The sequence below is a fragment of the Pantherophis guttatus genome, chromosome 8, assembly GCF_059756535.1.
Source record: "Pantherophis guttatus breed Tessera chromosome 8, ASM5975653v1, whole genome shotgun sequence".
Lineage (NCBI taxonomy): Eukaryota > Metazoa > Chordata > Lepidosauria > Squamata > Colubridae > Pantherophis > Pantherophis guttatus.
The window spans coordinates 26,522,577-26,548,279 of record NC_142070.1 but is presented as its reverse complement, the minus strand read 5'-3'; the positions used below and the strand labels follow the sequence as shown (position 1 = coordinate 26,548,279).

General features: G+C 41.0%; 1 protein-coding gene across 16 annotated transcripts in view; it reads left to right on the top strand.

Moving 5' to 3' along the window:
- CAMK2D (calcium/calmodulin dependent protein kinase II delta) overlaps positions 1 to 25,703 on the top strand; it is a 147,386-nt gene that overhangs the window by 57,853 nt on the left and 63,830 nt on the right. For all 16 annotated transcript variants that reach the window (XM_060686897.2, XM_034442345.3, XM_087874471.1 and 13 more), the window contains exon 3: positions 8,681 to 8,740. In XM_060686897.2, the coding sequence (XP_060542880.1) occupies positions 8,681 to 8,740 (60 nt within the window). The remainder of the gene's footprint in view (positions 1 to 8,680; positions 8,741 to 25,703) is intronic.

Here is a 25,703-nt window from a genome sequence, read left to right as displayed (position 1 = left end):
CCATCGGCAAAACCACAGAATTTGCATGTATGTGTGTCTGTGTGTTTTAATATGCTGAAGGGAGTAATTACAGAGGCTTTCATTTATGCAAGTCTTATTTTTAGAATCACTTTTTGCACAGATATTTCTGGAATTGAAAATTACATTAGTGTTTTTGAATTAGAATCTGAATCTTCCTTTAGAATGGGAATATGAAGATGTTGAATTACAGTTGAAAGCTATAATTAAAGTAGTAATTAAAAAGAAGCCAAAGGACAACTTTGGTAAAAGACTATTATGAACATAAAATAATGAAGATATGAGTGGATACATTGTTAGCTACCCTGTTTCCCTGAAAATAAGACATCCCCTGATAATAAGTCCAATCAGACTTTTGAGTGCATGCGCTAAAATAAGCCCCTGCCCCCCAAAAATAAGCCCACCCCAAAAATATTTAACCCCATGCACAGCCAGTTCCCGCCAGTTCCTCTGGTTAGAGTTAGAGAGACAGAGCTGGAAATCAGGTAAGACGGCAAGAGGAGCCCTGTCTTGCTCCATGCACCCCAAAATAATAAGACCTCCCTGAAAATAAGGCCAAGCGCTTATTTCAGGGTTCAAAAAAATATAAAACATGGTCTTATTTTCGGGGAAACACGGTAGATATTAATTCATAGGATGACTATTAATTTTGCTTTTAATTTTTTTGCTGTTGAAAAAAATGACTACTGTCCACATTGCCGCCTCTACAATGAGATTAAAAGTGAGTAGCCAAATTTCTTCTGTAATCATTGTAGATCTTCACAGAGATTAGAACTCCAGGAAAATGAGGATTCTAATCATAGAGGGACCTAGCTGTCCTCAATCCATGAAAGAAAGTGAAGAAATGCTGGAATCAGAGTAGGTAGTAGTAAAGCACATTTTATCTTCTCACAGGTTCTTATTTCCCAAACCAGAATACCCTAAGAGTACTTAAACAATGATGTTATCAGTAGCACTTAGGTTACCATGAATAGTAAAAAGGTACAAGTATTTTATGGTACTCTTTTGATTGCCTGAAGTTGGTTGTAAAATGGAAAGCTATATAAATGCTTTAAATAAATAGAAGTGCATTTAAGAGCTTATGACTACAATACCATTTTTCATTCCTGTTTCAAGAGTATATGAATATAAATCAGAATCTTACTTTTTTTAAAAAAAAATGAAACCTGTAAGGTATGAGCTGAGTAATCTACAGATATTGTTTCCTGATTACCCTATCACTAGGGTTACCAGAGGTCCAACATGAGGCTATGTCGTTTTATCTTGATGAGCTCCATCTGGCAAGCTTGGGTTTAAAGTTAAATGCTATCTGTCTTTTTGGGTATCTCTTCAAGCAGTTTTTCTCCAAGTTGCAGGTCTTCCTTAGTAAGCGTTAACCATATGTGAACAAGCTCAGCTCCATGGCTTCCATTATTTTATTAGTACCCTCCCAAGGGCTTGTGCTGCGGTCTGAAATTGACAAGATCTTAATCAATTATATACGTTTGCCTCCTAACCAGTTCTAACACATTCCTTCAACCGAAGAGCCAGTCTTTCTGATAATGGTAATAGTAACATACATGGGGGCCTATGTCCTTTTTTTTTCTTTTCACAATTTTTGGAGTTTTTCATTGTAATTTTTGTCATCGATGCCAACAAAGTCCAACAGTCTGTCCTCCTTTACTTCTCATTTGTCCTCCTTTCCAACTGTCCGTGTCCTCTTTTCCCTGTTCAGATACTTGGTCACCTTATCTATCCCCCATTTATATCCAGTCGTTACAAAGTGTGTCAGATTAATTGAATGTGTTTTGCCTAATCTTATTCAAAAGATTGGAGGAATGGCAGTGCCCGTGTAAACAAATAACTTCAGGCATACTGTGTGTCCTCGTTTAATTTCCTTTCATCCAACAGGCCTTTAAAAATAATTGGCTCTTTTCGTGGCATTGCCCACAAGAATCCATTATACTTTTGTAATCTCTGTGAGAGAGTTGTCTTAGCAATCATGGCTACCTGACAAGTATGTAAAAATAGGAAATATTAGGAAGACTGGGCTCTGCTGAAGAAGAGAAATACTTTTGCCATTGAAGTCTGTGATATATTAGAACAGGATCTTTTTTTGGGGACACCAGATAGCACTCCAGAGAAAGTCATGAATAAAGGAGATAATTTCAAATGTTACCCTTGGAGAAGATTATGCTTCCTAAAGGATTTGGTTGGGGGAAGTAGGTTACTTGTGAAAAGTCCAGAAACTAGCCCTGGCTTTAGAGAATTTTAGATGGAAAGGGACCAAAGTTTGTGTTCTTTCTCTTCAAACCTATTTGAACAGAACAGCTTCCTGGACAGAAAGCCTTGTACTATGTGACAAGAATAAGCAAACTGTTTTTGAATTGTCTAGGTTTGGAAATGCACGTCTTGTGAAAAATAGCAGTTCTATGAAATGTCCTTGATTCTGAAAGAGAAAAATTAGGGTAGTTTCGGAAATGTTTGCAGTCTGGCTTGTTTTGCTTGGATGTACTATTCAAATAAAAACAATTAGAAAACTTCCTTGAATACATACTAATTCTTAGGCATGTCCAAAATAAACTCTGGATGATAGCCTCAACACTTTAAATAAAAATAGTGGCTTGTGGTATAATCTGTGGCTGTTTGAATGGATTGCGTCATATTATTTTCAATGAAAATGAAAAAGAAATTTTATTTTTTTTAAGGAAAAAAAAGACAATTGCTACATCAGACATTGTCCTAATTCTTTTCACGAAAAATGGGAAGATGCATTTTGTTTTCTATGTACTCCATCTGCTATCCACAAAATTTGGTATCCCCAATCTCCCTCCATATTTAAACAAATATGTAGTTTCCATTTTTTTTCCATTGAAAATATGGGGGTGGTAGAAACATCTATCAACATGCAGAAAAGAAAAGGCTGTTACTTTGAGCTTTTTCTGTCTGTCACCCCACCGTTCTGCTTCCACCACATACAGAGAGGAAAATCTGTTAGAGATTTATATGGTACCTGCTCCCCTTTTAATCAATGAGTATTACACTCATTTGCAGATACTTGCTTGTATCCTTACGATTTATATTGATATTGTTTCCTGATTGCTTATTTGTACCCTATCATTAAGTGCTGTACCTTATGATTCTTGATGAACGTATCTTTTCTTTTATGTACACTGAGAGCATATGCACCAAGACAAATTCCTTGTGTGTCTAATCACACTTGGCCAATAAAAAATTCTTCTATACTGTCAATATTTCAACTGTTGTATGAAGAAACTCAAAGAGGAGATCCCTGTCATATAACCTGTCCCAATCTTATGTCTTGGCTAAGGGACTGGCTGCATCATGTCTTAGCCTCACTTAGCCAGCCATTGTCCAGCTTTTGTCATCAGGCCACTTACTGCCTGATTCAAGTGATAGACTGTAGGTTCATAAAATTTCAGCTAAATGTCTATGGAGATTCTTAGTCATCCAGGTCATGAATGTCTCAAAGATGCTTTTTCAAAAAGCAACTGGATTATGGTTTTTATATTACATATTATTTACTTTCTGCTTGATTTCTTACTTAAATATTTTCTTTTTCTTGTTTCCTGTGATGGTGGGCAGTGTAACTTCCACTAATTCCTTTTAGGTTATATTTCTATTTGTTTAAATTCAGTGTTAACCTAATGAGTTGCACTTTTGCTTAGATTAACTTGAAATTTAAAATTAAGATCAGATGACGCATCGTAACAGTATAAATAGCAGTGTTCTTTGTTTTTTTAATATAAAGATGCCAATTTTAATTGACTGTGTAAAAATAACAAAAAATAAATATACTTCCTAATATACTACTTTTTACTAGCCCATTCCAGATATCATCATCAAATCTTTATCATAGTCAAAGACCAGCAAAATCAGATAATAATTGGAGTGTTTTCTCTGCTGTTATACCTGTTTTGTTTTTCTTTTCATTATCAAGGAATATTTTAACAGCTTGGCATTAATGATCGGTATTGTGTCAAATGAGATAAATTATTAAGTGTGGTGTGAAGTCAATTAGGCTGAGTAAACTTCATTTTAATTTATTTAGGGACTTATTGCTGTAGAGTATATGGTAGGCACTCTATATAAGAAATTAAAATGTTTCACTAGTCTTTTATATATGCCATTATGCAGATGTTAAAATGTTTTGCTCACCAGGGGTAGCCGGACTAATTGAAAAAGCAAGCTAATAGAAAAATAAGTTATTTTATTTTATTTATTCTGTTAAGTGCTCAGCCATGTCAAATTTGTATGGTAATTCTTCTATTCACTATGAGTAGTGATTCATTATGAGATCAATACATATTCAGTGGTTTTCAGGGCAAAGTTGTTAGCAATTGCAACATAGAGTTGGGTATCTCTTCAGTTTCAAAGGTTGAAATACGTTCTTGGGGTGGACATGGCCTTTGTATGAGGCAAATGTGTCTTTTCTTGGAATTGTGCAGCAATTGAAGAGGGATCCTGGAGGGAAAAATGGAGCTGCTTTAAGAAGTTGCAGAAGGATGGTATGCTCATTTCCTGTATATGCAGAAGCATCTCTTCTCCCTTGAATTCAAATCCTACCCGCTTCTATTTATCCCAATTATATAACAATAGATGTCTTAAAACATTCAACTCCAAACCTGGCCACTTTTTAGGAGCATTGCAGGATATTTTGTAGAATGTACAGTATTGTTTTGTTTGCCTTATGTTTGGCAAGTTTCCAAAATATTCTATTATATCAAATATTTATACAGATACAACATCTGACTTGCATACCTGGCTCACCTACCTGTGAGAATTTGGCTTGTAGTCCATCACTGTATATTCCATTGCCATCTAAAAACCTCATTCAGAATCTTTACCTTCTACTAAGACTGAATGATTGCTTAGTGGCAGGTTAACGCAGGCAAAATTATGAACTCTTCTCAAAGAAGCAGAAAATTAGGTTAAAGTTCATAAAATAATTGGCTTATTTTCATTTCATTTCATTTCATTTATTGGATTTATATACCGCCCTACTCCCGAAGGACTCAGGGCGGTGAACAGCCACAGAATAAAACACATAAATACAAAATTTAAAAACAGAATAAAACCAAATTAAACAATTTGGCCGAGACAAATTTAAAACACCCAATAATTTTAAAAACAAATTAAAATTTACATTTTAAATTATTTGCTCCATTGCTAGTAATAGCAAGACTCCTTGAGGCATCCTATAATAAGCCCAGCTTGGTTATGATCCAGACTGGCTCAATTTCAGTTGTTAGCTTGCTGCAGTAGTGGGTTTCAATTTTTTTTTACTACCGGTTCTGTGGGTGTGGCTTGGTGTGTGTGGTAGGGGAAGGTTACTGTAAAATCTCCATTCCCACCCCACTCCAGGGGAAGGTTACTGCAAAATCCCCATTTCCTCCTGATCAGCTGGGACTCGGGAAGCAGAGAATAGATGGGGGTGGGGCCAGTCAGTGATGTTATTTACCGGTTCTCCGAATTAGTCAAAATTTCTGCTACTGGTTCTGTGGGTGACCAGTTCTCCAGAACTGGTCATAACTTGCTGAAACCCACCTCTGCTTGCTGCATACAAACATTTTAGCTTCAAAAGCTTTACTGTTTAGTTATTAATTTTAGTTATACTTTGTTAGCAAAAATGATTATCAATATTAAATACTAATTATATTGCTTTTCTTATCTATGCAGTCACAGAGATCCTTAATACATCCTACTGCATGGGGCCTCCAAAACATACTAAGGCAACTGGCTACTGATACAATTCATATTCATCATCATAATATATCACCATGATAGTATTCTGAGGGCCAGCTCAATATGACATTACTGTAACAAGAAAAAGCCTTTAAATATTTGGTATTTGGAGACCCAGAAAAATCTTCCAGACAATGTTTTAAAGCATTCCTAATACAAAGTGGGCAAGCCTAACATGAATTTGTGTTTTGCTTGTGGGGAGCAATGTGCCAAGGTTGATTTTGAATTAGTAACCATGGGATGCATTGAAGTCAAGCTAGAGGTACAGTATTAATATTTATAATGAGCAGGATGTTGTTGTCTTAGGTTGGATCTAACGTAAATTCACTGTTTAAAGTGGAAAAAACGGTCTTTTTTTCCTTTTTGTTTCTTTTTTGATGGAAGAAACATTGGTGCAAAATAGAAGAAAAAAGAAAAGGTGCTACTTAGTCCATTTCATTACAATGTTTGAAAAGCTATCTCTGTGTTTATCTCTACTTGTACTAAAGTTTTGTGCTAATTCTGACAGCAAAGTAATATTTTTTTGTGAAGGATTAGGAGAGGTAACATAATTAAATCAGGGTTTTGTTATGGACTTGAAATCTTTTTTCCTTAAATATACATAGTCCTTAACTTACAACCATTCATTTAGGGACTATTTGAACTTTCAACGGCACTGAAAAAAGTGACTTACGGCCGCTTTTCATACTTACAACCATTGTAGCATCCCAGTGGTGACATGATTGAAATTCGGGTGTTTAGCTACTGGCATGTATTTATGACAATTGCAGTGTCCTGGGGTCATGTGATCACCATTTGTAACCTTGTAAGCTGGAAGTCAATGACGGAAGCCGGATTCATTTATTAATTGCATGAGTCACTTAACAACTGCAATGATTAACAACTGTGGCAAAAAAGCTCGTAATATGAAGTACAACTCACTTGACAGCTGCCTTGCTTAGCAATAGCAATAGCACTTAGACTTATATTCCGCTTCACAGTGCTTTGCAGCCCTCTCTAAGAGGTTTACAGGGTCAGCATATTTCCCCCAACAATCTGGGTCCTCATTCGATCTGCCAAACTGCTAGCAGCCAGTGATCAGCACAAGTAGCCTGCAGTACTGCATTCTAACCACTGCACAAATTTTGGCTCAATGGAGGTCATAAGGACTACCTGTAAACTGGGAGATATTTGGTTTAAGGGAGTGCAGATGAAGACGTCAGGCATATCACCTCTCCTGCGTGAGCTGCACTGGCTTCCAGTGGTCTTCCGGGTGCGCTTCAAGGTGTTGGTTATCACCTTTAAAGTGCTCCATGGCATAGGACCTAGATATCTTCGAGACCGCCTACTGCTACCGACGGCCTCCCATCGACCTGTGCGCTCCCACAGAGAGGGCCTCCTCGGGGTGCCATCAGCCAAACAATGTAGGCTGGTGACTCCCAGGGGGAGGGCCTTCTCTGTGGGGGCACCCACCCTCTGGAACCAACTGCCCCCAGAGATTAGGAGAATCCAAGACCTTGGTGCCTTCTGCCGTGCCCTTAAAACCCTCTTTTTTCAGCAAGCCGGGCTGGCTTAACTTTTTTTTTCTTAATTTTTTAAATGTTTTAAATGGGTTTGTTATTGTTCTTAAATTACAGGGCCAAATTTATATATATTCTTTTAATACTATTTTAATGTTTGTAATTTATGTTTTTATTCGGCTGTACACCGCCCTGAGTCCTCAGGGAGAAGGGCGGTATATAAATTGGATATAAAATAAAATAAATAAATAAATATCTAGGTGGCAAAAACTGGAGAATCATAAATGGCAACAATTGGAGCGTTGTGTACCTTTATGTACATAAACCAGAGCTTTATGTACATAAAATACATAAAACAATTTTATAAATTTTTATTTTTATAATTTTATACAATTTTGTAAAACAATCAGAGCTTGATGTACCTTTATGATTGATTGATTGATTGATTGAACCTCATCTAGTGGGCATCTAGATTTTTGCCACCCAAATATGGTATACCTACCTCTACCTCTTCCTCTTCCTTCTCTGAATTCATTTCTATCCTTCACTCATTGATTATAGCAATAGCACTTAGACTTATATCCCGCTTTACTGTGCTTTGCAGCCCTCCCTAAATCGTGTACAGAGTCAGCATACTGCCCCCAATAATCTAGGTCCTCATTTTACCCACCTCAGAAGGATGGAAGGCTGAGTCAACCTTGAGCCTGGTGAGATTTGAACTGCCAAATTGCAGGCAGCCAGCGGTCAGCAGAAGTAGCTTGCAGTACTGCACTCTAATCACTCTGCCACCATGGCTCATTAGTTATGGTTATCATTCACTGAAATTCCAAAATTGGCAATGATTTTTGTAAAACATAATTTCTGAAAATTATTAATGATACACTGTTAAGCTTTTGTAGAAAAAGAGCAGGCGTATATATTCTCTGCTAGTCCCATGCAAACTAGTGTTTGGAAGCCTCTTCATTAAAGTTGTTCACAGTTACAGTGAAAGCCTATGCACATATCATATAGTTTCTCCTAATGGTTATACTTTCAAATATCTCCCTCAGGAAAGGGAAGAAGAATAAAGAAAAAGGGAAAGAATCAAACTAGGAGGTGGAAGATGGAACTGGAGGACATGGAAAACGGTGCTTTATTGTCCATGTCCACAACCTCTGAAAGCCACAGTTTTATAATGAAAACTGAACATGATATGAAAGTGCAATTTTATACTTTCAATTTTTGACTTGAGTAGGTATGATGACTGTTTCCTGTTTTGTTTCTGTCAGGAAAACGCCTATCTGGAATCCAGAATTATTGCAGTTTAAATTACACAAAGTGCATTATATATTGTATGCCCAGGTTACAATTTGTTTTGCCTCTGTTAAATCAAGAAAATATTTTTTTTCTAAAACTGTGTATATTTTCATTTCTTACAGATCACCAGAAATTAGAGAGAGAAGCTAGAATCTGTCGCCTTTTGAAGCACCCTAATATCGGTAAGAATATAGAAGGATACATCCATTGAGAATCTTAGGACAATTAGCTTGAAGATAGTTCCATAAAAGTAAGAGATAAAAGAGGGGAAGCAATTTTACTCTGGTGTAGTAGTGTTGTCAGACATAAGCTCCTTTCAGATGTGGATATTATAATAAATGATGGTCGATTAACAGGAACAAGCCTAGCATCACAATCTCACAATCTGTTCCTTTTATCCATTTATCCACTGTGTCCAAAATGAGGAACATGAAGAATTGATGGCAATTAGTGTCTTCTTAAAACACTAAACTATGGTGCTTTAGATAACGAAACAAGTTTCATAAACTATTTTTTTGCAGTTGGGTTGTTAAAAAAATCATAGTTATGATAAACAAGATTTTTGGTTCAAGCGGTATTATTTTAAAATAGAGGTGAAAACGTCTAGTCTTTAGGGTTATTCAAGAGGAAGAATGACTTCTTTTTATGACTAGGTTTGGAATCTGGCCTAGGAAAGCATCTGCTTTCTCAGAATGTGCTGTATATATTTGGATATGCAAATATTTCCCAGTTTCATAGAGTTTCCTTTTGCCATACAGAGACAATGCTATGTCGCTTTTTATATTTTGAACAAGGGACAATGGGGGAGGTCTTTCTAGATTTGAGCTCATTCTTTGCCGTAGAGTGAAGAAGCAACCATGCCCTTCATGACAAAGTGAAACAGAACATGTGAAACTTGTTGAGGAATTTATAGCCTGTCAGATTCAGTTTTGTACACTGTGCAGGTTGCCCTTGACTTTCAATCACAATTGGGACTAGCATTTCCATTGCCAAGCAATGTGGTCATCCTCATGATGTTGTATGATTGGCATTTCTTACCAATGGCAATCTTGACATTCCCTATTGCTGTCGTTAAACAAATTAGGCAAGAACCCACCCCAGTGTAAACCATCTCCAAGATTTGGATCTTCCAAAATAAGGAAATGCCTCCCCTTCAATTCCACCCAAGCACCTCTTCATTCCATTTCTTCCCCATCCCGGGGAAACTCCCAACAGCGTGATGCAAAGCCACAGCTTTACAGGAAGTCCCCCAATCCAGTCCCAGCCATAAATGCTCTCACCACTATGTGCTCCGAAGTCCCTGCTGCTCTAGCTAACCTTCACCATCTTCTTGCTCCTGCTGCTGACAAGGTGTTTCAACCCTGCCTCTTCAGGAGGGCCACATGAAGCCATATTCCCCTGGTCCCATGAGAAGACATTGTGCATGATTTTGGGAAGAAAGTCTCATGCCGCCAGCAGTTGCCCCTTGAATGGCAGGCTAGCCACTGTTGAATAACAACAGTGGGAACAAAAGGACAGTGAAGTCAGCTAAAATGGCAGGGACCATGGAGTGCAGGGGGCCAAAAGGGCATATATGGGGAGAGAGGTAAGCAGCTGGGGAGAGTTGAAGTGCCCCTGTAGTCATAAGTGCAGGCAGGCTGCCGAGTACCCACATTTTGATCATGTGAGTATATGGGCATTCATTGGTTTATAACTTCAGGGACCAATTCTGAGTCCCTTTTTTCAGGACCACTGTAACAATCACTAAAGAAATGGCTGTAAATCAAGGACTATCTATATAGCTTGGCCAATCTTACAAACCGTTGCAGTACTGCTCTGTTGCCTTATCCTGTCTAAGCTGATGTTTTGGTGGTTCCTGTCAGTTTGAATATATTTATGGACATAGAAAAGCTATTGCTTGATTTTGGGCCTCTGGTGTGGAGTTCAGCAGTTTTTTTTGTATGGTGATGTCCTAAATTCCTTGGTCCTTACTGTGCATCTGTGAAAAACAGAGAATGTTGACATTATATAAGACTTGGCTATTCGGTTTGAGAAAATGATACCCACCTTTGTAATGGTAAGATTAAAATGGTTTATTTTTCATTCTATATGATAGGAGAGAAAAATATGCTTGCATAAAATAGGCAATTCCAGTGTGGCAGAGTTAGAAAAGACTTGAGGCCAGAAGATTGTATTTTGTTTCTTCCATCAAAATGTTGGGCACATTTGGAGGCAATTTTCTCCTTGAGTTGCTACTCTTTTGGGAGGAAGGAAGTCAAGAGACCAGAGTATTTCAAGGATAAAGGGCTTTCTGCCCGTTCCAGAATATATATATCTCAGTATAATTATTCTTGTAGTTTTATCTTGCTTGAAACACTTGGTTTCCTTTTGTAATCACTAAAATTCAGTGTAATGCCTTTAATTATTTAGAAGACATGCATTTTTTTTAAAAAGGTTAAACATATTAATCTTTAAATAGAATAACTGAAAACTGCAATTATATATATTTATATGTATGTATACACACACACACACACACAAATTCAATCTGTTGGGGGGAGGCAATGTTTTGCGAAGTGCAGAAAAGGAGTAAGAATTTGTAAGCTAAAGAAATTACACCATGAGATTAAAAAAAAGGATGGAAAAGCTAGCTAAATCTAATTTATGCCAACATTGTTCATTGTATGGTTCTATAACTTTATATTGTTGCAAGCCATGCTACTTCTTTATAGCTGTTCCTCGACTTATGATTACATAATTGGGACAAGAATTTCCATTGTTAAGTAGGGTGGTTGTTAAATGAGTGACACCTTATTTTATGACCTTTTTTTGGCCACAGACGTTAAGTGAATCATGGGCTAGTTAAGTGAATCAAGTGGTTGTTAAGCAAATCTGGCTTTGCCCATTGTTTATGCTTCTTGGAAGGCCGCTGGGAAGCTCAAAAATGATGACTACATTATCCCCGGGGACCCTGAAGCTGTCATGTACACAAACCCATGGTCAAGTGCCTGAATGTTGATCAGGGGATGTGATCAACGTGAGGATATTGCAACAATTGTAAGTTGTAAATCACTTTTTTCAGTGCCATTGTCACTTCGAATGGTTGCGAAACAAAATGGCTGTAAGTCCAGAATTACCTGCATGCTACAGATTCATTTTGATTTTTGAAGGTTCTTTTTTTTCTTCTCTCATCAACACCATCCAACCATGATTTTTTTACTATCACTGTTCCTCTTGGCCGGGGGTGTCAAACTCGATTTCATTGAGGGCCGCATCAGGGTTGTGTTTGACCTCTGGGGGCTGGAGTGGGCATGGCCAGCTCAGGCCTGGAGTGGCCTGAGTGCTCTGCCAGTGAAAATGGGTGCCTGAGCTCCGTTTTTTGCTGCGACTGCCTCCTGCAACCCTCTGCCAGTGAAAACGGAGCTCAGGAGAGCCCCATGTGGCCCCTCGTGAGCTTTGTTTTCAGCTGCGATGGCCTCCTGCAATCCTCTGACTGTGAAAGCAGATGCGGCCCTCCCAAGCTCCATTTTCGCTGGCAGAGGCACCACAGGCCACTCCTTTACTGTTTCCAGAGTGTCCCCGCGGGCTAAATCTAAGCACTCTGCAGGCCTGATATGGCCCCCGTGCCTTGAGTTTGACACCTCTGCTCTTGGCTAATGAACTCTTCATTTATATATTTGGGATTTATTCGCTCCAACCTACCTTCATGGTCATTCTTATTTCAAACCAGTCACTCTCTTTAAACCTTAATCCTCATTCCTGCAATACTTAACTCAGCCTTCTTGATTCCACCTTGCTCTGGTTTTCCACGTGCATTTTTTAAATATCTCATTCCCACTGCATTCTGCAGTGTTTTTAGGTTTCTCTTAACCACAAAATAGCAGAAGCATGCTGCTAATCATAGTCATTCTGCTTCTTTTGACAGACATCTATTCCTCATGCGAGATCATATGTTACCCGTTACATTGACCAGAATCTGCAGATCTTAAAATTTCTCTGCATAGTATCCCTTCTTCTACCAAGGCACCATACTTATTTAAAAACTCAGAGACATCTCTTGATCAGAGTGGAAATTTATCTGCCTGCTCTGTTCTTCATTTTTTATGTGTAATTTGAAGTTAGACACTCCACACAAAGCATAACTGTCTTTATTTTTAAAAATATATTCATTTTCAGATGCACCTGCCTTGGTTTCTGATACATTCATTTTCAGTTCAAGTTGCATGTTGCATCATGCAATCCATTTAGGAGTTGCTGCAAATAATTTGGTTTTTCAACCAATGAGACATAATCTGCATACAAAAATACACACATGTTTAAATTCCAACCAACCAATAAACCTCTGCCATCACCATATATGTTTCTTATTCATTTAACTATAAATACGGCAAACAACCAAGAAGAACTCATGCATTCTAAGCGTCTCAGTCTTGAACCATTTGCTGAACATTGCATTTATTCTTCCACATATATGATGTTTAACAGCTATTATTATTATTATTATCTCATTCAGCAACAATCTTTCATCTTGTAGGTTACTGACTTTTTTGCCCAGCTTCTACCTTTTTCTTCATTGCGGACAGTTTTAAGTGTTTTCATTCATTCATGCAATTATCTCTTACATTTCAAGTCACAATCTTCCAAATACCTGAACCTCACATATATTCATTGTAGTCATTCATCATAGCTTTGATAAATTATTTTCTAATAATACAATTTGGCACGCTGGAGAAGGAAGAGATAGATTACCACCCTTAAATATTTCATAGAAAATTCCCTTTCGGTAATAAGAATTGGACTGTAACACATTTTGACCAGTGTGCTATAAAGAAAATCAAGGTCCAAATTTATTCCAAGCACGAACACAGTGTTTTCTAATCTAGATGCTATTGATTGCATCCTACCAATTTGGATATATTATGCATGGAATGTAGAGGCACATCCGCAGGATACAAAATACTGTACTGTGTAGATAATGATGTTGATCATTCGTTTCATTTGAGAAGTGTAAGGCGAAATGCATGTACATGAATATGTTTTAAAGTTTTTCATAATACTTTTATGTACATATTTGTGTCTGTGTACACAGATGCATAAAGAGAGATAATAATATAAAATCTCAGTGTCTTTCTGACCATTTTCTATCTGTGTACAATAAATGAATGGAAGCTGGATGATGTTTAAGTATATAGATCGGTTTTAATTTTTCTGTATATAAAATCTGTACAATTAGAGGAGGAGATTCCTGCCACATAAGGCACAAACCCATCTAGGTAACCTTGGGCCAGTCATTATCTCTCAGCCCTGGAAAGGACACAGTTGCAAACCACTTCCATAAAATTTTGCCAATAAAACTATAGGGACTTCTCCAGACTCTCTCCAGGATCAAAAACTGACTCAAGGCACGCACCACAACATATCCTTTGAATGTGTTTCTTAACTTCCAGGAAACTTTGCCCTGTCTATGGTAATGAGGAGCTCTGGAGCCCACTGTATAGGACTAGACAGAGAAAACTTGTCCATTCTATACAATGAGCATAGCATATAGAAACTCTAGTGGAGGTGGGCATATTAAATCAGTGGTGAAATCCTATTTTTTTTACTACCGGTTCTGTGGGTGTGGCTTGGTGGCCATGGTGTGGCTTGGTGGGTGTGGCAGGAGAAGGATACTGCAAAATCTCCATTCCCACCCCACTCCAGGGGAAGGATACTGCAATATCCCCATTTCCTCCCCACTCCTGGGGAAAGGATATTACAAAATCTCCATTCCCACTCCACTCTGGGGCCAGCCAGAGGTGGTATTTGCCAATTCTCTGAACTACTCAAAATTTCCGCTACCGGTTCTCTGAACTGTTCAAAATTTCCGTTACTGGTTCTCCAGAACCTGTCAGAACCTGCTGGATTTCATCCCTGTATTAAATACATAGTTGTTGTAGTTCACTTGTTTCTTGCTGTGTGTCTTCCATTTGTGCAGAAACTAATTCATGACACTGTGAAGATTCTCAAATGATAGCTAACAATCTGATTTATTAGGAGAATGGCAACAATTCCAGGCATTATTGTAATAAAACTGTTAAGGTTTTCATTGGTCAAGTAGACATTGTTAGGTCTTGGTATATGTCTGGGAAATTCTTGGCACTTTAATTACCAGAGGAAGCATGTAAATCTGCAGAGGAACCATATGAAAATGCCAGTAACACACGCATTGGTCCACATGCTTTTGAGCATGTCATTTGATTCCAGAAGAAATTAGAGACAGAGCATTTAAAAATCCAGGAAAAACACAAAAAGCAACCCAGTTTTAAGTCCTCTGAAATGTCTTCCTTGTGTGTAGCTGGATGGCCACATGAAAAGGGCAATTGTGTCTGTGAAAGGAATGGAATTTATGTAAGTAAGAGAGAAAGAGAGTTCTAACTTGGTGAAGGCTTCTTATGTAAGTTCTACTGAATAGTGCCAAATTTCCTTGGAAGTCAAAGGAAACGGTAGCGCGTAAGAAGAATCTGGGTCCTGAGGAAAATAGGGTCTGTCTGTCTTATCTGTCATTGCACACATTTCCTGACAGATCCTTTTTCCTTTGAATCAAGATCAGAGAATCTTCAGAAACTGATTATATGAAGCTTTAGTCCACTGGCATATGTTTTTTTAATGACATTAATTATTTATGTAAAATGTTTTTATCCCACTTTTCTACATCAAAAAGCACTTAAAGCTTCATTTAACATGAGATTAAATATTTTTACTTCAATTTTTCAACTTCTGAACAAGTTAAATAAATATTTCAAATGCCATAGTTGACCAGGAAATATGCTTCCTATTATTAATGAAACCTTTTGTATCCTTGGAGAATTTGGGAGAATTTAAAACTTATTCTTTAAACGCAGTTAAAGTATAATCTTCTGCCATAATTGTCAATAATTGGTACTAGTAAATATGTGCCATTCACCTCAAGATATATCTATAAAATTATTTCATTTGAAGAACATATTATTAAAAAGAAACATTTTAAAAATAACATTTCATGGCAAAAACAAATTATCTGTTTGGATTTTCTTAACTTTTTCATTTTTGTAAAAAGAAAATGTAATTCTCCATTGAGAGTGGAGACAGCAGCCAGCGTGGGTAGTGCCCATCCAATCAGCTTGAAGGACTGAGCCTGCCAATTTTTCTTAGTCCCGCCTCTGTTGCCGGGCAGCCCAGCTTTTGGCTCAGTCCTTCAGCGCTGGCTGGTGTGTGGGACTGCTCTCTGGCTAAATTCTCCTTTTTAGCTCTTTCGTTTGAATTCTTTCGGTTTTTTCTCGACTTGGACTGTTCAACTATTCTTTGGTGATTTGATTTGGACCTTTCTGAATTTCTGGCTGACCTGGACTGTTCTGACTACGAGTTTGAAGGTTTTGTGAGTAAGGCAAGGCCTCGTTAACACCGGCCTCCCCTGGCCTTGCCAGGGGCGTGGGATTCTTCGCCCTATATTCCCTCAAGGAGATCCTTAACTAATTTGAGCTTCGAGGGACATTTACTCTTGCTACGATCTCCTCATTCCTTCGGGGGGGGAGCATTTAAACTCATTCTTCACTCCCTTCAATTATCGGCAATTTCGGCGGGCTTTTAGGCAGTGGCGCCCGCCATTTTGGATTCAAAAATTACCGCTGTTGGGGGGGGAGCGCCTGTATGCAACCTCCGATCCTCATCTCCTGCCGGAACGCTCCCTTTGTGGCCGTTTTGCCTCACTAACTTAATTTGAAGGCTACGAGTGGCAGGCTTATTTATTCTGCGGAGGAGCCTCGCGCCCCCACTTTTGCGCTACTGCGGCCTGTTTCTGCGGCCCTATTGATGACCTCGTGGCCACTCTGCGCAGTTTAATCAGGTTGCTGGCTATACTTAGCAGCTGAGGAGCTTCGCGCCCCCCCTCCCACTTCATTAATACAAAGCCCGGTTTCGGAGGCCTTCAATTAGCGCCCAGTGGAGCTTTACGCCCCCTTCTCTGTTGCAGCTATTGTTGTTGGGCGCTAACCGCCATTACTGATTAGTGGAGCTTCGCGCCCCCACTCGTGTTCTGATTTGCAACGGTCACAGGACTGTGGCCTTGATTGTTTGTTGGCCTCCTCCCCCTTCCATAATTCCAATTCGTGGAGTTGCTACGCTCCCAATTTCTGATCTATCTGGCCTTGGGGGATTATAATTAAGTGACAGTTTATTTGAGGCTGCCTCGTGTGGAGTTTCTCTCGCTCCCCCTTTATCTATTCAGACTTGATCAGTGACACACAGTCTGGTGTGCAAGGCGTTTTTCGTTACTACCTTCTTTGGCTTCCATGCCTAAGGCCCTTTCTAAGTCTAAGCACGGCCGCAAGGCTAGTGCAGGTGAAGTTGGCCAATCAGACTCCACGTCTGCTACCCAGCATTCTGCCATGCAAGATTCCAGGTCTCATTCCAGATCTTCTCAATCCTCACGTTCTCAGCGCAAGCCTTCCACACGTGATGTGTCATCCTCTTCTTCTAAAGTGGAAAAGCGTAGAGACAAAGTTCTGACCAGGTTATGTGACAAGGCATGTGCCCAGTTGCCTCCAGCCACTCTTCAACCTCCTACCTCTCCTAATCCACCCCCAGTCGCGGCTCCTTCGCCTTCTCCTGACCAACTATCCCTGCAAGATTGTCCAGTGTCGATTTCCGACGAAAATTTGTGGGGTCCTGATTCAATTTCTCAACAACCGGCTCCTGATCCAACTAGAGTACAGGAGGCTCCTTCATCGAATCCGGTGCCTGCCCGCTCCTTGGATCCTTCTATTCTTCCAGACCACCTGCAGCAAATGATCGAAGCGGCAGTTCAAAGGTCCTTGGCCGCCCGTCCGGGCCCCTCCAGTCAACATGGATCGGTGAGAGAAGTTTTCCCCTGCTCGGCGGCTCGCAGTGACGAAGGATGTTCACATTCAATTCGGACGAAGGTCTCCGTCCTGACGAACGCAGATCTGACCAAGTTCTTCAAAAGGCATTTCAGAGTTCCTCCTGGGCGATTAAAGCCACCACTACAGCTTCCTTCTTTAATCGAACAACGTTGCTTTGGTTGCGGCAGTTACAAGAGAAGTTAGGCCCCGGAGATACTCGTATCAAACAAGACCTGAATAAAATCGTTGCCGCCGTACAATTTTCGGCTGTCTCCACTCTGAATGCCGCCAGATTTTCGGCGAAATCTTTGGCTTCGGCAGTCGCGGCTAGGCGTTTATTGTATCTCCGTCACTGGCAAGCTGATGCCAGACATAAGTGGCGATTGGCTTCGGTTCCCTTTAAGGGCACGAAGCTTTTCGGGGAGGCTTTAGATCCCTTCCTCACAGAAACCAGGGATAAGAAGAAGGTCTTAGCTGCTTTGTTCCGGAGAGGGGCTCCCCTTTTCTCTCCTTATCCTTCTCGTTCCTTCCCCAGAGGTGCGGATGGAGGGTCCTCCTTTTCTTCTACCTTCCCCTCGTTTAGGAGAGATGGGTCTTTCAGCAGGCAGCGGGGTTCTTCTGATAGATCATTCAGGGGACGTCCCTTTAACTTTAAACGGCCCTTTCGAGGGGGAGGAGGTCGTTTCGCCCGTCTCCGTCGCTAATTGCCCTTTGGATCCTCCCATCGGCGGTAGGTTGGGTCTTTTTGCCTCTGTCTGGGAGGAATCCACTTCGGACAAGTGGGTCCACGCCACTTTAAAATCTGGGTTGGCCATTGAATTTATTGCCCCCCCCCTCACACCTTTGTCTGCTGCCCGATTTCTCGCAATTCCGTCAAAAAGTCCCTTATGGATTCATCGATTCAGCATCTCCTGTCTATCAGGGCTATCCAACCTGTGCCCCCCGGTCAGGAGGGCTCGGGATTCTATTCAAGGGTGTTTCTAGTCCCTAAATCATCGGGGGGGTGGCGTCCCATCCTGGACCTCAAACGTTTAAACAGATACGTTGTGTATCGAAAATTTAAAATGCAATCATTAAAATCTATTCTGGACGGTGTTCGGAGGGGCGATCTCCTCTCTTCCATTGATTTAACAGAGGCCTACCTTCATATCCCTATCCTTCCTTCCCATAGACGGTTTTTGAGGTTTTGTTACGACGGAGTTCACTATCAATACAGGGCTCTCCCATTTGGCCTTTCTTCGGCCCCTCGCACCTTTACGAAGGTGTTGGCTGCCTTGGCGGCCCAGCTCCGTCTCCGTTCAGTCCGTCTCCTGTGTTATTTAGATGATATTCTGTTGTTGTCCCCTTCTTTACAGCAAGCTGCTTTAGATATTCGTTTGACGATTGAGACTCTAGCGGCTCACGGGTTCTCTGTTAATTTGGAGAAGAGCCATCTCTCGCCCTCTACTAGGTTAGTACACTTGGGTGCCCTGATTGACTCTCTTCAGGGCAAGGTTTTTCTTTCTCCCGATAGACAGGTTAGTCTACGGCAGTTGATTTCCCGAGTTGAAAGGAGCCGGGTGGTTTCCCCCTATGTCTTGTCTCAACTCTTAGGTAAAATGATATCCGCAATAGCTATTGTTCCCTGGGCTCAACTTCACGCCAGGGAACTCCAATGGTTTCTCTTGCCTTTACAGAAGGCCGGCAGAGGCACTTCTTCGAAGCCGATCCCTCTTCCTCCTGCGGTGCGAAGATCCCTCCGGTGGTGGCGCTCCCCTGCTCTCTCGGCGGGTTGCTTCTTCCTAGAGCCCTCCAGGGTGGTGGTGACGACAGATGCCAGTCTCCTGGGCTGGGGAGCTCATTGCCAAGGTCAACTGGCTCAAGGTACTTGGACACGCTCAGAGGCTCGGCGTCCCATCAATTGGCTGGAACTGAAGGCTGTTTACCTTGCCCTAAAATCATTCCGTCACCTGATCTCCGGAACCCACGTCCTTGTCCTCACGGACAACGTCGCCGCGAAGGCTCATTTGAACAAACTGGGGGGCACCAGGTCGAAATCTCTTCTAACCCTGGCAGTTGTGTTGGGGATCTGGTCAGAGCGCCACCTGTGTTCCCTTCGGGCAGAACACATCTCCGGGGTGCAGAATGTTCAAGCGGACTGGTTGAGTCGCCGTCAAATAGACAACGCGGAATGGCGCCTCCTTCCGCTCCTCTTTCAGGAACTGACTCTTCGCTTCGGCCGTCCAGTGATCAACCTGTTCGCGACTCACGAGAACTCTCAACTTCCACTGTTCTTTTCACGGTACCCTCATCCTCGAGCAGCCGGTGTCGACGCTCTTCGAACTTCTTGGCCGTCGGGCCTTCTGTACGCTTTCCCCCCGACGGTCCTCCTTCCCAGGGTCATCCGCAAGATTCTATCCGAGCGAGCGGAAGTGATCCTTGTGGCGCCTCATTGGCCTCGGAGACCCTGGTTTGCGGACCTCGTGTCCCTATCGGTGACCCCATCGTGGCGCATTCCTCTCTCGGACAATATTCTCTCACAAGGCGCTCTGCAGCACCCGGACCCGGCCTGGCTCAATCTAACCGCTTGGAGATTGAGCGGTGCACTCTGAGAGAGGTAGATGTTGCGCATACTTTGCTATCCTCACGACGGCCTTCTACGGAGCGCATTTACTCGGCCACTTGGCGGAGTTTCTACAACTGGTGTGGCCAGGTCAGTATCTCGCCTCTTCAACCGTCAATTATTCATATTCTGATGTTTCTACAGAAGGGCCTCTCCCAGGGCCTCTCTCCCAACACTCTCCGCCGTCACATTGCTGCTTTATCATCAGTACTTACCTGCGGCTCCTTGTCATCTCTGGCTCATCATCCCTTGATCCGCCGTTTTCTTCGGGGAGCGAAAAATTTGTGTCCTCCTATTCTGCATCGCTATCCGACCTGGGATCTTCCTCTGGTTTTACAGTCTCTTACGTGTTCCCCGTACGAACCACTGCGGACTACCAGTCTCAGACTTCTTACCTGCAAGGTTGCCTTTCTGGTGGCAATCACTTCGGCTCGCCGCATATCTGAACTCGCCGCTTTGTCCACTCGTTTGGACCTTTGTGTTTTCCATGCTGACCGGGTGGTGCTCCGTTTGGACCCTACTTTCGTGCCGAAAGTCAACTCAGTTTTCCACCGTGCCCAGGAACTGGTCCTTCCAAATTTCTGCCCCCGGCCCGCGCATCCGCGGGAACGTCGTTGGCACTCTCTCGATGTCCGGCGGGCTCTGCGAATATATCTGAAGAGGACGGCTCCCTTCCGTCGTTCGGAGTCGCTTTTTGTCTCCTTCTTACCTACCTCTCAAGGCAGTAAAGTCTCTCCTTCAACCATCGGTCGTTGGATCCGCCAGACTATTGCCTCAGCCTACGATGTTAGATCCCTTCCGCGCCCTTCAGGTTTGACAGCTCATTCCACCCGCAGCGCGGCTACGACAGCAGCTTGGGCTACACAGGCTTCCTTGCTGGAAATTTGTAGAGCGGCCACGTGGACTTCTCCTAGTCCCTTCATCAGACACTACAAACTCGACCAGTTTGCGTCAGCCGAAGCCTCGTTTGGTCGCCGAGTTCTGCAAAGAGTGGTTGCCGGAGAGGACAATGCGGTCCAGCGTGATCCCCCACTACCTTCGGGACAGTGAACTTGGGTATGTCCCACGCTGGCTGCTGTCTCCACTCTCAATGGAGAAGGATCGTTGGTCTTATCTGATACGTTCCTTCTCGTTGAGTGGAGACAGCAGCCAGACCCTCCCTTTCTCTTCTTCAAGCTGGACTCCGCATTTCTATTGTTTTTCTGTCTTTGGTTTCGTCTTTGTCCCACACACCGAGTCTGTCTTCCAGTCTTCGCCAAAGCTGGCCTGCCCGGCAACAGAGGCGGGACTAAGAAAAATTGGCAGGCTCAGTCCTTCAAGCTGATTGGATGGGCACTACCCACGCTGGCTGCTGTCTCCACTCAACGAGAAGGAACGTATCAGGTAAGACCAACGATCCTTTTAAAAGTCAGTTGGATGTTTACAGAAAAGAAATAGCAAAGCCAGTATTTAATTCTGTTCATATTCGATACCATCGACCATGGTATCCTACTGTAGTGACTCGGGAGGTTGGGGATAGGAGGCACTGTTCTGCAGTGGTTCTCCTCCTATCTCTCGGGCTGCTTGCAGTTTGTATCGGCGGGGGGTCAGAGATCTGTCCAGAGGCCCTTCACTTGTGGGGTGCTTCAGGGATCGGTTCTCTCCCCCCTGCTCTTTAATATCTATATGAAGCCGCTGGGTGAGATCATTCATGGTTTTGGGGTGAGGTATCACCAATATGTGGATGATACCCAGCTTTATATCTCCACCCCGGATCACCCTAGGGATGCCCTTTCCATGATGTCCCATTTTTAAGTAAAATATTATGCAACAACTGGAGCCAGTTTGGTGTAGTCATTAAGGCATCAGCTAGAAATCAGGAGACTGAGTTTCGCATTAGGCACCAAGCCAGCCAGTCACTTTCTTTCAGCCCTAGGAAGAAGATAATGACAAACATTAGAAACTTTACCAAAAATCTTGTAACGACTTGTTCAAACAGCCATGAGGAGTAAAAATTCACTTGGAGACAGTAAATAAATAATATACAACAACTACATTATACAGTATGATAAAAAACAAACTATAGAAGTATAAAAACAAAAAAAAATGTTTCAAAATAATAATAATGAAATATACTATATAGCAATGTCTTTCTTCAGCTAAGCATTATTTGCCTGTTATGCACTCTTCTAATTCTGTTAGTGGGGCTGTTTTGCAAAATGTTGACTTGTAATTTTTGCCAATCTATGCGTTATTGTATGTGTTATTATAAGGATAAGATAGTTGAGTAATCACATCATTTAATTTGGAAAATGCACATTTTTATTACACTTTCATTTGTCTGTAAATTTGGAAATTGTAAAGGATTCAATCCATTTTTGCAAGCGCCTGAAAGAAATGAAAAGTTAATTTGGGGCTTTGATGATTAGAATTATATCAGACTACAAGAGTAAGAGTTTTTACTCCTATCTATACCGAAGTCAGTCTTCTTCTATTTATTCTTTTTCTTTTTTGTACCTTCACTTCTTTTCTTCTTTTCTTCTCTTTTTACTTTTTCAATTTTTTTTGTGTTTGTCTTATATTTTAACTGTATTTTTTAAAAAAATGAATATATAGATATATGTTCCACCCATAGAAATATGACAAATAAATAAACAAATAAATAAATAAATAAATAAATAAATTTAAATAATAGCTTTATTATAAACTCAAAGCTATATATAGTATATGCAGATGATTATAAAATAAAAGATTTCCTATATTAACATGTGTGTGTGTTTGAGTAAGGGTAAATATGTGTGTTTGTGTGTACAGGTAGTCCTTGACTTACAACAGTTCATTTAGTGACCATTTGAAGTTACAACAGCCCTGAAAAAAGTGGTTTATGACCATTTTTCACACTTATGACTGTGACAGCAGCCCCATGGTCACATGATCAAAAGTCAGATGCTTGGCAACTGTCTCATATTTATGATTGTTGCAGAGGTCATGTGATCACATTTGTGGCAAGCGAAGTCAATGGGGAAGCCAGATTCACTTAACAACCGTGTTACTAACTTAACAACTACAGTGATTCACTTAACAACTGTGGCAAGAAAGGTCATATAAAAGGAGCAAAATTCACTCAACAAATGTTTCATTTAGCAACAGATGTTTTGGGCTCAGTTGTAATCATAAGTTGAGGACTACCTATATACATGTGTGCCAACAGGGGTTTAAATCCTAGACTCTTTCTGGCCCTCTTTTTGCTTAGAATGCGAGAAGGTGACACGTCACAGTGTTTTCATAACAGGTTTGTTTGGTCTACAGCTCTTTCCGTCTGGCCCTGCAGGTTTTAGCTATCAGACTTTGCAAAACATGCAAGCTATCATTACTTAACACACCTTGGTTAAATAGGTTATCATTCACAATATGAAGGTTGCATTATACTCAGGATTTCATTCTTTTAGGTAACTATATTAAAATACCATTGCGATACTTCATTTTTCCTAAGTTAAAGGAGTAATGAAATGGTTGAAAGCTATACAATTACTTCTGTGTGCACATAGAATTCAAGGCCCACATATGTCAAGTAAAAGAAGTGTCAGACACAATTCGATATATGTAATTGGAGAATAACGGCTCTCATTTTTCTGGCTACAATAAGATTGCTTTTCTTGGATTCTACCTCCAATGCAAAGCAATTTACATGCCAGTGTAGTTCAGCTAAAAGTGCACATGACACTGCCAGAAAATTTTCCTTTGCTGATGCTTGAAATTATTCTTTAATTAAGCAGTATTTGGATCAGGATTAGTATCCATCAAATGACTCGCAGTCTAATATAACTGAATGGCTGTCGATATTTGGGCCTTCTAAGTTGACTTTCCAGCTTTAATCTTAGATGGAGTTGAATGAGATTGGTGTCCAATCTGGGGATACTCTTAGACTTGGAACTCCTGCTTGAAGAACATGTGACAGCTATATTGTAAAGCTCTAGTTAATATGCATGTTCTTGGATTGGGAGGCCCTCTAGATAGTAATTTATGATTTAATCACCATATTGATTGGACTATTGCAACTATATGAGTCTACCGTGTTTCCCCAAAAATAAGACCCTGTCTTACATTTTTTTGAACCCTGAAATAAGCGCTTGGCCTTATTGCCATGCGCTCAAAAGCCCGATTGGGCTTATTATCAGGGGATGTCTTATTGTGGGGGAAATGGGGTACTCTTGAAGATGACTTGGAAATTACAGCTGGTGCAAAATCCAACAGGACTAGTACTAGTTGCTGGTCACCTTCTAGGTACACACAGTGTCACAGATGAAAATGAGCATCTCGCTATGCTTCAGATTCTTTTGTTTAGAAAGGATTAGCCAGCTATAAACTGTTGTCCCAGGGGACGCCTGAATGTGTTAACAGCACACATTCTTTGGGGAGGCCCTATTCATCTACCTGAGACCAGGGGTGAAATGCTCCCAGTTCGGACCGGATCACCCGATCTGGTAGCGATGGCGGGGGGTGATTCGGTCCGAACCGATTCGGAGAACCGGTAGCAAAAATCCCTGCCCCCCCCACCATGCCCAGCTGAGCCGCACGATCATCAGAGGCTTCTTTTTTTTTTTTACTTTTAAAAGCATTTTTTCTACAACCTCATCTGATGAAAAAATGCTTTTAAAAGTAAAAAAAAAAAGCATATGATGATCGCATGGCTCAGCTGGGATCATTAGAGGCTTTTCAAAGCATTTTTTTCTGTGACCTCTTGGCCGAAGAGGTGGTAAAAAAAATGCTTTGAAAAGTCTCTGATGATCCCAGCTGAGTTCCCTGATCGGCAGAGAGGCTTTTCAAAGCATTAGAAAAAATGCTTTGAAAAGTTTTTTTTTAAAAAGTTGGCCACGCCCACCCAGTCACATTACCCCACCACCACCAAGCCACGCCCACAGAACCGGTAGTAACAGATTTTACATTTCACCCTTGCCCCAGACCCAGAGACACCCTGAAGAAATGGGGCTATCCAGTGCCTTCTGCCCTTTGCAATTATGGTGACACGCAGACAATAACACATATGTATACCGTATTTTCCGGCATATAAGACGACTGGGCATATAAGACGACCCCGACTTTTCCTGTTAAAATATAGGGTTTGGGCTATACTCACCGTATAAGACTACCCCTCTTCCAACGCATGCCAAATAAAAATTAAAAAACATCAACTGGCTCACCACAATGTAAAATCAGCTGTGCTAGACCCAAAATGGCCCCTGCAACAAGCAGGAACCTCACACAGCCACAAAAAGCCCCAAAAAACAACTTTCACACTTTACACACACAAAATTCCACATACAGCTTTGTGAGATTTTGTGTGTTTGTGTAGTTAGAATGAAACACTACAGAAACACACTAAATCTCAGAAAGCTGCACAAATATTATTTTATTTTTATTTTTATATGAAAACTAAATTTAAAACTTCCTAAACTTTAAATGGCTAGGTCTAAAAAAGAACAACTAAAAAAAAACCCAATTAACTATTTTTTTTAAAGCTCCCAAAGGGGGAAAAAACTTACCCAATAGAACAGAGGTCTCCAACCTTGGCAACTTTAAGACTTGTAGACTTCAACTCCCAAAATTCCTCTCAACCTTCCTAATGCCTGAGTTGAAGTCCACAATTCCTGCCTGCTTGATTGCAGGCAGAGAATTGCTTGCTGATGGAATCGATTCAGGCAAGCGAAG